Source organism: Rhinichthys klamathensis, unplaced genomic scaffold (genome assembly GCF_029890125.1).
Source record: "Rhinichthys klamathensis goyatoka isolate OS25496 unplaced genomic scaffold, OSU_Roscu_1.1 h1tg000336l_1, whole genome shotgun sequence".
NCBI classification, from domain to species: Eukaryota; Metazoa; Chordata; class Actinopteri; order Cypriniformes; family Leuciscidae; genus Rhinichthys; species Rhinichthys klamathensis.
The window spans coordinates 630,957-641,612 of NW_026606850.1; the positions used below are offsets into that span (position 1 = coordinate 630,957).

A 10,656-nucleotide genomic window follows, 5' to 3' on the forward strand; every position below is an offset into this window, starting at 1 on the left:
CGGTTCAAAGATTGTTTTTCCCCCAGTGTGGGCGTGGCCTATCCTGAGTAGCCCGGATGTTACCATGTGAATATTTAACTTGAATTTTTCGATCTGAATTTGAGCAGTCGAATTTGAGATTCGAATTTGATCAACCTGAATCTATTTAATCTGAAATTCTGTAAGTTTATTTTTTTTTATCTGAATTTGTGAGCCTTGAAAAATATTCATCGAAATTCAAGTTTTTAAAATGGAAATCAAGAATTTTCATAGGCCTATTTAAATTTCAGAGGTAAATTCGAAACAAATAAATTCAGATACATGGTTTACAAAGTAAAATAATTATAAAGGGGGTGAATTCAGAGCAAATAAATTCAGATAAATGTTTTTCAAAATAAAATATTTCAAAACTCAGTGGCTGTTAAATTTCAAATAGTTATGTCTCTTTTTTGCTTCTATACAGATACTATAATTACAAAACATCATTGTCCATTCTCTTTCCTACACTTACATAACCTTAAAGATGAACTTAACTGAAAAAAATCGACGTTGATAACGTGTTGTTTATGACAATTAAAAGTAAATTACACTAAAAATTTTAATTAAAAATATCAATATAGCTTTTTTTAAGCAACACAAAAATTGCGCTTGTTACGCTGGCAGTTTCGATGACGTCACTGGCATGGTAGGACACGCAAAGGTGCATAGGCAACAGCTGCAGGTCCTAATACACAGACGAAAATGAGCACTTTTAACGGCATGGGTTACACATTTGAACCTGTGAGGGACAGTCCAGTAGTTTCTGACTACAACCACCACATGGAGGATCAGTTTCAGGCTCCACATAGCCTACAGCACAGGATCGTTTGGGGCGAAGTGACTGGTGTGGGTGTGTGAGCTGCCGGAGCATGGACACAATCAGAAGCAACACATATAACTGTGATTGGCTACATCACTCAACGCGATGTTATAGCGTTGTTATGAATATGAATAGAAACTCTGCCCTGTAAATCGTTTCTATTTTGTTTTAGTTGTTCTTGTTGCTTTTCTGCAACAGATGAATAAAAATCTAGTAGTTTTTATGTTTTATTCATAGATATTTCTAGTTCGCGGGAGTCCCGCGAATCGTTTTATTTATAACCCGCACACACAGAGTGAGTGCATTACCGCCCGCGCTCGCACTCTATAGTCTCGGCCATCAGATCTAGTGCCGCGCAGCACTCTATTGCGTTGGGAGTGCACGTCTCAAGGATAGTGTCGGGAAATATCGCTCAGAATAAATGCTCTAGTTCACTCTTCCTACGCTAAGGAACCGAGAGTTGTCATCCAGTCTCTTTGCTAGAGAGAGAGAGACGAGGAAAACAAACAAGCATGCATATGGAAATTATCGCGGCCGGAAAAATTATCGAGATACGTTTCTGATTCCCCAGCCATGTCAGCTAGCCTCAGACTATTTACATGCTAATGGCTGCTCTGCTGGTGTTTGACTTTGTTGCCAACGGAGTAGCCTACCATGCCAGTGACGTAGCCGAATGTTGAAATCCAACATGGCGGCGCCCGTGTAACAAAAACAACATTTTCAAAGTACATTTTTATCCCTTTTAACAAATTCTGCCATTTTAATAATTGTACCAATGATAATAAATACAATAGATCTGTTATATCACCGTTTTTCAAATTTCAGTTCAGTTCATCTTTAATTCCCTTCAAATAAAACTCTCACATACACAACAAACTTTATTTATCAATTAAATCCTATTGAAAACTCCCGCCTCCCTTAAAAAAGACAACAATATTCTATTCTGCGTCCCATTTACTGCTCTTAATAACCCTTTTAATGTAATCTCTTGCACCCCAATCTGCCTCGACTTATTCTTCATCACCTCCCTCTGCATTTCATATCTCCTACACCTCATAATTATGTGCTCCACTGTCTCCTCTTCTTGACATCCCTCACACAACCCTGTCTGGTGCTTCCCTATCATCTTTAGTGTTTTATTCAGCGAACAGTGTCCCAACCTTAACCTCGTCATCACAGCCTCTTCTCTCCTATTCCCACTTCCCACCCTATCCTCTTTTACATTTCTCTGAATTTGGTATAAGTGCCTCCCTTTCTTCTCTCTATCCCACCTCTCTTGCCACCTTTTATTTATTTTCTCCTAAATTATGCTTTTAACCTCTGCTTTGTTCTCCCCCATTGGTTAGCTGTTCGAAACGTCACAACACTACAAGGATTCTGGGTAATAGCCCACAGCAAAGTGAGGTCTGATGCACACTTGCGAAAAGGGTGCATTAAGTGCCCTTACGATCACCCCTGGAGAACACATTAGAGGATCGGGACACCCTACGGCCTTGCACCCCTTAGCGAGAACGCGCATTTGAGGGGCACAAGGGCGCAAGTGCGGATATTGGGACAGGGCCTTTAGTCTAATATGGGGAGAAGTCCCACTCACATTAAACTTCCGGGTTCTGAACTGTTGCAGTTCCACTCTGGGTCCATGTGAGGGCGCTCACAGGCGGAGTGCAGAATGAATGGAGGTCTATAGAGCAATACCCCTAAAAATCCACTTTTCTCAGGATATAATTTTTTGTCTAGTAATTTGAATGTTGTATTCGAAAGAAGATGTAAAGAAATTACACATTGCTGGGTGTTAGATTTTTTAGAGTCACTTATTTGCTTTAAAAAGTCTTTTAAAAAGTCAATGACGTCATACACATCGTACGACCAGAGATTCTGCTTTACGGCAATCCTTCAGTCACTGGTGCTTCCGCGCGCGCATAGACAGACGAGAGAAGCCGCGAAATTTACAAAATACTACTGTTATTGTGTCACGAAATGTAGTTTTAATAGTTTTTCAGTCGACAATGTGGTTGTTTAAACCTCAAATCTGTGGTTTATTTATAAAGATAGCGCCTATTTAAAAAAATGATCTGACGTTTTCGGAGTTGTGTTGTGATATCCAAGCCTTTACCGGGGTCTCAGCGCTCTGCACGCCGCCTGGAACAGCCTTTACTCGGTTAATGCTTCTGACGTTTGCCGCTGGCTCTGAAGTCTCGTCTTGTGGTTAAACATGACATATAATTCGTCTTGTGTATATCTAACGGGCGATCTTTGGTCTCATTAATCTTGTTCCCTGGCAAATCGTTTTGGCTGATGGCAAAGTGAAGTTTCATAACTTTATATTATGGCTATTTAACGTTGTATCCTGCTGTGTCTGAATCGTTTACTTTATTTGTTGTCTTGTATAACTCTTCTTATACCTTTTAGGGCGGCTACTTATAATGTTATAATGTCTCTTACTGATCAATAAAACTGAAAAATAGACAGGGTTGTGTCATTTTATTTTATATAGCCTTTTCATTACTATTTTATTTGCTGTATACTGTTTGTTTATTTTATTGACTAAACTATTTACTTATCACTTTATCTTATAATTACTATTTGCACTGCACTGTAGTTCCAAATCGTATTACCATAGATAAAGGATCCATCAGTTATCTTTGTTATTGCTAAAATCGGGTCAATCAAAGAAAATGCTTTTTCCACAATAAGAAAACTATCGCAGCAACGTTCCAAAGCGGCCAATGGGGCGTCTATGTATTTATTATGTCTATGTTTCTGCGTTCTGCACTTTCTTTTCTCTCGAGGCATCGACTACACAGCTGACACAGGTAAATACATGTGTGAGAGTTCTATTAACATTTGCCTCGCTTTGGATAGTTACCATCAAGCGGTATCTCTGGTCGTAATCAGTCCTTCACTGACCAATCAGCGTCCATTAGCAGAATGCTAGCGTGTTATGGGCAACAACAACTCAACCTGTAAGAAATCGAAAGGACATAAGTACTCGTTCATTCAACTTTCGACCTATAACCCATGTTGGACTTGCAAAACCTACATTCAAATCTGAGATTTCTCAATGACAATCGGGTGAAAGTCTATGGGGCCGTTTAGCCCCATAGACTCCCATTCATTTTGCACTCGGACTATTGCCCCCAGTGGAACTCTGGTGGAACTACAACCAAAAATTCGGGACTTAATAGGGAGTGGCCAGGCTTTCCGTCAACGGGCTTTGGCCATTATCTGCGGGGAATGTTGCTGTAATTCACACATCATTTAAAACATGTCGTCTTCAAGTACTACAACAGCGACAAATGGTAAATTTCATTAGTGATTTAAATAAGATAATTTAGCCGATTATTTGTTCTTCTGTTTGCTCATAGCCTATTTGTTTTACTTTCGTTTTCTTGTGGACTGAGATGTTTACTTTCTAAATCTGAACATAATTATAGACCACACTTTAAAATTCGAGCAAATAACTAAAGTGGAATCATGTTCAGAGTTAGTATAATGTCCACCAAAAAATGAAAGTATGTGTTTAAATGTAAAACAATGTAAATAAAAAATAAATTAGGCTAGCAGATTAAACGAAGTTGCCATTAATGCTTAACTTTACTTTGTAACATCTTGAGTTAATAAAATATATAAATGCTTTTAAGCTTTTCCTGCAGTAATGCAAGTATGACTGTGTATTCAATTCACAGTATAGGCTATTCATTCTCTTTCTTTTTTAGATGATATTCGGACAAGAAAAAGAAGTGATAGTTTTGAATTTAACCGTCCAAATAGTAAGTATTTGCCCAAATCATACAGATTTTTTTTCTTAATTTATCTGGATTTAATAAACGTCATCTTTTCATTTTAATTATTTTAGAAACATCTTACTAAAAAAATAAACTTTTAGAAAAGTATTTTTATTTTATTGATGAATCATTAAATTCTGCATCTCTCTCTCTCTCTCTCTCTCTCTCTCTCTCTCTCTCTCTCTCTCTCTCTCTCTCTCTCTCTCTCTCTCTCTCTCTCTCTCTCTCTCTCTCTCTCTCTCTCTCTCTATATATATATATATATATATATATATATATATATATATATATATATACTACAGGGCTGTTGAATGCTTGATTCTGATTGGTTGAGAACGTTCTAAGGTGTGCAATTATTTTCAGGGAAACGCACGGCTAACGTAGTTCCAGGCAGGTCTTGCCCGCATTACAGTTCCATATCACTTCGCATAGTTAACTGTAATAACGGAAAATAGGATACAATTCATAACAAGAAAAAAACATGCAGCCCATGCGCTTGATCTGCAATTTTCGATGTCTAACTTCACAATCAATGGACACATGCAGTTTAATTTTAATAAATAAAGTAGGCCTATATAGTCAATAAAAAATTAAACTGAATAGGCCTATAAATAAATTGATAGTCCTGCTGCACGGGTTTTCGTAATTATTGCAGATAGGCTATAGCAAATAAATAATTATTGATAGGCCTATACTTGTTAATAGGACTTTGTGTTTCATTTATTAGGCTACTGTCAATAGGAAAAAAACATGAAAGAACTAATTAAAATGAATTGAATTAATTAATTAATAAATAACATTGAAGCATGCCTCTCTCTCTCTCTCTCTCTCTCTCTCTCTCTCTCTCTCTCTCTCTCTCTCTCTAATAACTGCATTAATAACTGCATAAAGCCGGGAACACTCTTATTGTAAGGCCGGTTATGAATGTAATTTGATACTTTGTTATGATTGATCATGCCCAAACGCGTGTTCAGCGCGTTCAGTCTGTGTTGAAAATCTGCTGCAGTCGATGGAAACAGAATGTTTCAGCCAGTCGTTAAAGTGTAAATTGCAGGTTAACCACCACAATCAATAATGTGTAAATAAAGTGCTCAATATGTATATATTTAAACATTTCTGTCTTAAAATGCGTTAAAATAACATTTATTGGGGTTTCTTCAAAGGTAGCGTGTTTTTTACAGTAGCAAAATCGCCAGTGTTAAATGAACTCTCCTGGTGTACATATGGAAACACGGATTTGTCCACGGATCTATATGTACACCAGGAGAGTTCATTTAACACTGGCGATTTTGCGACGTCATAAGAGGGAGTCGCAACCCATACTCTGCTAGATTACCACTGTTTGTGGCTTGACTATGGAGAACGAGGAGGTGGAAAACCATCACATTTTTGATGGACCACAGCCTTATAATTTTGAACTAGTAAGGCGTGAGAGAGGGGAGGAAATTGCCAGAAATTATGGCCCTCAAAGAGTAACTAATAAATGCTTGGTGTGAAGAAAATGAGTGGAGGGTTGGTCAGGTGTCCTCATAGACATATACACTAGACGTCACCTTGGGGTTCTAAGCATGCGTCAAAACCGCCGCCATCTTTGAACAGGGGTCTTGTCATAGGAAGTAGCGAGGTAATGCTGCTATCTCTGCCTGTACTTCGAATGCATGGATGATGTCGGACTTGTGCTGCTTATGGATGTTCACACGAACGAATTCTGAACTAGGAAGAACGTTTTTAAAAAAAATATATAAAAAAAATATTTTCTCTGTACTCAATGATAATACATGCCCGACCGTTAGGACGAACCAAAAAAACTATAAAATCGTATATTTATGACGATTTATGATGATTTTATTTCCGTTAGACCTTTGCCTACATTGACGCTGATGCATTAAAGTGGAGGGGGTCCCCTGTTCCAAGATGGCGGCTCTATTGACGCATTCGTTCCAATGAACTGCCGTAGCCAAGGCGACATCTAGTGTATATATCTATGAGGTGTCCTGGTGAGTAGCTAGAGCTAGCCTAGGTTAGCCTGGAGCTAACCCGGATAACATTAGGGAACAAGCCAAAGTCTTTTCAAAATCTTGCCGTCATGTAGAATAGCAAGGAGGGACAACGACTGAAGACATTATTTACTTACATGGTGTTAATAACGTTAGTCCTAATCAGAGCTGTAGAGATGCACAGACACAATGGCGCTTTTGCTGGCATCTGCTGACAGAACGCGATATATTGCCTGTGCTAAAACGCTACTAATTAGTGATGCTCATTGTCAGAAAGAAACAGAGACAGGTGTTTGTGTGGGCTATGCCACCCAATGGACCAGCAGTGGAGGTGTGCTGCCGTGAGGTGAACGCGTTTGGGACCCGCGACCGGCAAATCTGACAAGCCTCACGCAGCATTTTGACGCATGCCCGTTTGTTTTGCGAATAGCTTACTCTCATTTCAGGCAGGATCACGGTCCTCATGAAGCCAGCACACACGAGTATGTTTACAATTGAGTTATTTCATTCATCACGGCTGAATCTAAAAAGAAAGCTTGCCGTTAGATGGTAACTCTACACTGTTAACAATTTATTGTAATTTTACAGGAAATTCCTGGCAACTAATTGCAGTAAATTTACAGCAAGTAATATACAGGATTTTTACTGTTTGCAGTAAAAAAAAAAAGTACAATAAAGTACTGTATTTATACAGCAGTGCTACTGTGATTATAGTAGCATTATTACAGTAAAATGCTGTAATTTATTACAATTTACTGTACATTTACTAAGTTCCATATTAGCCAATTAAAAACACAACAATGGTACAAATTTACCATTGTACAATTTTGGCACCATTATGGTGAACAGTGTTGCCTTTAGTTGGGCAATTTGACTCTAGACTTCTTATGTGAATTTATGGTCATCTTACATCATTTGTTGCAAAGAAAGTCAGAAACAAAAGTGGTCTGGTGATAGGCGTATAATTTACAACATAATAAAATACAAAAAAACAACCGAAAGTGGTTTTGTTATTAATAGATTTTTTTTCTCAACAACATGCTTTTTTTTATACAGATCAGACATCAAGCTGATATTTTTTCTAAAATTGGGAATGTAATATTTGGACACACACACAGACATCAAGAATCTACATATGAATCTCAACAGTGGTGACATGCTTTATGCCGCAATGCATTCTGGTAGGCTACATAGTTTAAAACTCCCAGCATGCATTGTAGCATGTAGCATGTCACCATTGTTGAGATTCATATGCTGATTCTTGATGTCTGTTTGTTTCTAAAAAAAAAATTATAATGATTTAAAAAAAAAAATCAAAAAATGTATACAAAAATTCAGAATGTCTGCCCTGTGTCAAGTAAGGTTAAAGTTATTTATTAATAACAAATTACAACTTTTGGTCAGGGTCCAGGATAAGATTAGTGAATCATTCTCCTTTTTGATAATGAAAACTATAACACCTGAACACCTTTGGTTTTGTTTTCCTATGTAACAAATTATGTGCTTTGGTAAGCACTGTTACAAAGACCAAAATTTAACTTAAAATGCTAAGAGTCAAACTGCCCAACTAAAGTAAACACTGATCACCATAATGGTGACCAAACATTTTAAAACATCGACATCTAACCTCCGTTCATAGACTTATGACTGAAATAAAGTCAGGCTGGTTAGTAATAAGTGAAGCTGGTAATGCTGTTTGTGGAGTTGTTTAATCCTCTTCTGCTGAGATCTTCAGAGATTTAATGTCTTCTTTTTATCTATATCTGATTTTAAAGCTGTGACTGGATATCCATAGACTTATAAAATAGATTTCATGTTAATGTTTCACACCTGATTCTTCCTAAAATGTTTGATTCTGGTACCGTTGGCAGCCGCCGGGCAATTTCAAAATTCAAACAGCAGCGATCCCACAATGCTATGCGGTGGCTGTAAAATAATGCTTCTACAGTGTAGTTACAATAAAATTACAGGACTGTCCACACATTTCCCATCATGCATTTGCATTTACAATAAAAACATGAATACAATATGTTGTTGTAAAATTTATTGTAAAAATTACATCAATTGCTAACAGTGTAGGCTGCTTGCCGCTTGGAGTCCCTGTTATGACGTCACGCCCAGCTTAGCGGAAGGGAGGCGGAGTGCTAAAAACCACTGTAAAAGTACCAACTTTTCATATTATATTCAGCATTTTGGTATAAAAAACATACAAAACAATGGTGGGCGGTTCTTATCTTTAAGCACATTGCATTATCTCGTAAAAAAAATAACCTGCAATTTACACTTTAAGTGTGTCCAGCATTAGTCTGTACGTGGCTCAAACCTCCGTTGCTAACTCTAAAATGACGTTTTGGAATTAGCAACGTAGGCATGGGAAATTAGTCCTACATACAAGAGCGTTTTAATGACAAAAACTTTACAAACGTCTTGAAATACATAATTTGAACAATGTTTCGGGGTGTGGTAACTGTAGTATAAGCGGAATAATTGACTTCAGGCCGTTGAATTATTCGAAAAATAATGCACACCCGAGGTGTAACGGCCACGCCGCTTCGCGTCGTGACCGCATTACCACCTCGGGTGTGCATTATTTTTCTAATAATCCAACGGCCTGTCGTCAATTATTCCTTACATACATTTTTTTTTTTTTTTTTTTTTTTTACTGTATTGTTCAGTGTCTTTGAGAAGGATGGTGCTGGTGGGAAGGACTGGAGCAGGTAAAAGCTCCTCTGGAAACACAATCCTGGGCATGAGAGTCTTCAGAGAAGCAGAAAGTGCTTCATCTGTAACTAAAGAATGCTGTAAGGAGACCGGAGAAGTTGCAGACCATCAGTTGGAGCTGGTTGATTGTCCAGGGATCTTTGATACTTCACTCTCAGAGAATGAAACCATAAAGGAGATGAGTAAATGTATAAACATGATGGCACCTGGACCTCACGCCATCATCCTGGTTATTCAGCTCGGTCCATTCACTGAAGAAGAGAGACTTTCAGTGGAGAAGATCAGGGCTATATTTGGAGAAGAAGCAGATAAACACACACTCATCCTCTTCACACACGGTGATAAACTGACAGAAAGCATTGAGAAAACACTATATGAAGCAGGACCTGAATTAAAACGTCTCGTAGAGTCATGTGGAGGACGGTATCATGTTTTCAACAACACAGAAATTGATGATCGCAAACAGGTCTTAGAGTTCCTGGATAAGGTTGATGACATGTTGCACATGAATGATGGTAACTATTACACCAGTGACATGTTTGATCATGTGGAAGAAATGCTGAAGAAGAAAGAGGAGGAGCTTAGAAAGGAATACAGTCAGAAGATACAGGCACTAACAGATACATTTAAAAAAGGAAAGACCAAACTGAAAGAGACCATTAGACAACTGAAAGAATCCGGCCAGGAAAAAGACCAGAGAATTAAAGAGCTGGAAGAGAAATTGAAACAGAATGACAGACATTTAAAAGAGTCTAAGCGTTTTTATGAGCTAAAACGCAAGAATGTGAGACGAGAGGTGGAAGAGACACAAGTGGATGAAAACATCCCAGAGATCAGCAGTAAACTACGAAAGCTCCGTGTCTGATGTATTTGATCATGGCGTCAGTGATATTTGATCCTCATTATAATTGCATGACCCTTGCGTTTACATTTTAGTATACCAAAGTTTACCAATTATTATTGATCATTAATTAATGTATGCTTTGGTTCTCTTCTTTATTAGACTATAGTGGCCTCATACAGCCCATTAACTCTTCCTCATGTTATTCTAAACTTGTAACTGACTGAATGAATGTGTCTTCTGTGGACTTTGAGTTTTTTTCTGTTATGTTCTGAAAAGTGAACTTTCCCTTTATTTAATTTTTTTATAGAATATCAAATCACGAGGCATTTATTTGAATGTAATGTAAATACTTTTACATGTTATGTGTAGGTTGCATTTCTAAATGTGTTTAAATACATTTTGAGGCCTTTCTCTCTCTCTCTCTCTCTCTCTCTCTCTCTCTCTCTCTCTCTGTCTGTCACAGGCTTGTAC

General features: G+C 37.8%; 1 protein-coding gene across 1 annotated transcript; it reads left to right on the top strand.

Annotated features, from left to right (window-relative positions):
* The first annotated feature begins 4,059 nt into the window (after positions 1 to 4,059).
* Positions 4,060 to 10,207, top strand: LOC130106320 (GTPase IMAP family member 7). Its single transcript, XM_056272393.1, has 3 exons — positions 4,060 to 4,137; positions 4,555 to 4,608; positions 9,296 to 10,207. Exons 1-3 carry the CDS (start codon positions 4,104 to 4,106, stop codon positions 10,204 to 10,206), a joined length of 999 nt encoding a protein of 332 aa, XP_056128368.1. The 5' UTR covers positions 4,060 to 4,103; the 3' UTR covers position 10,207.
* Positions 10,208 to 10,656: the final 449 nt, after the last annotated feature.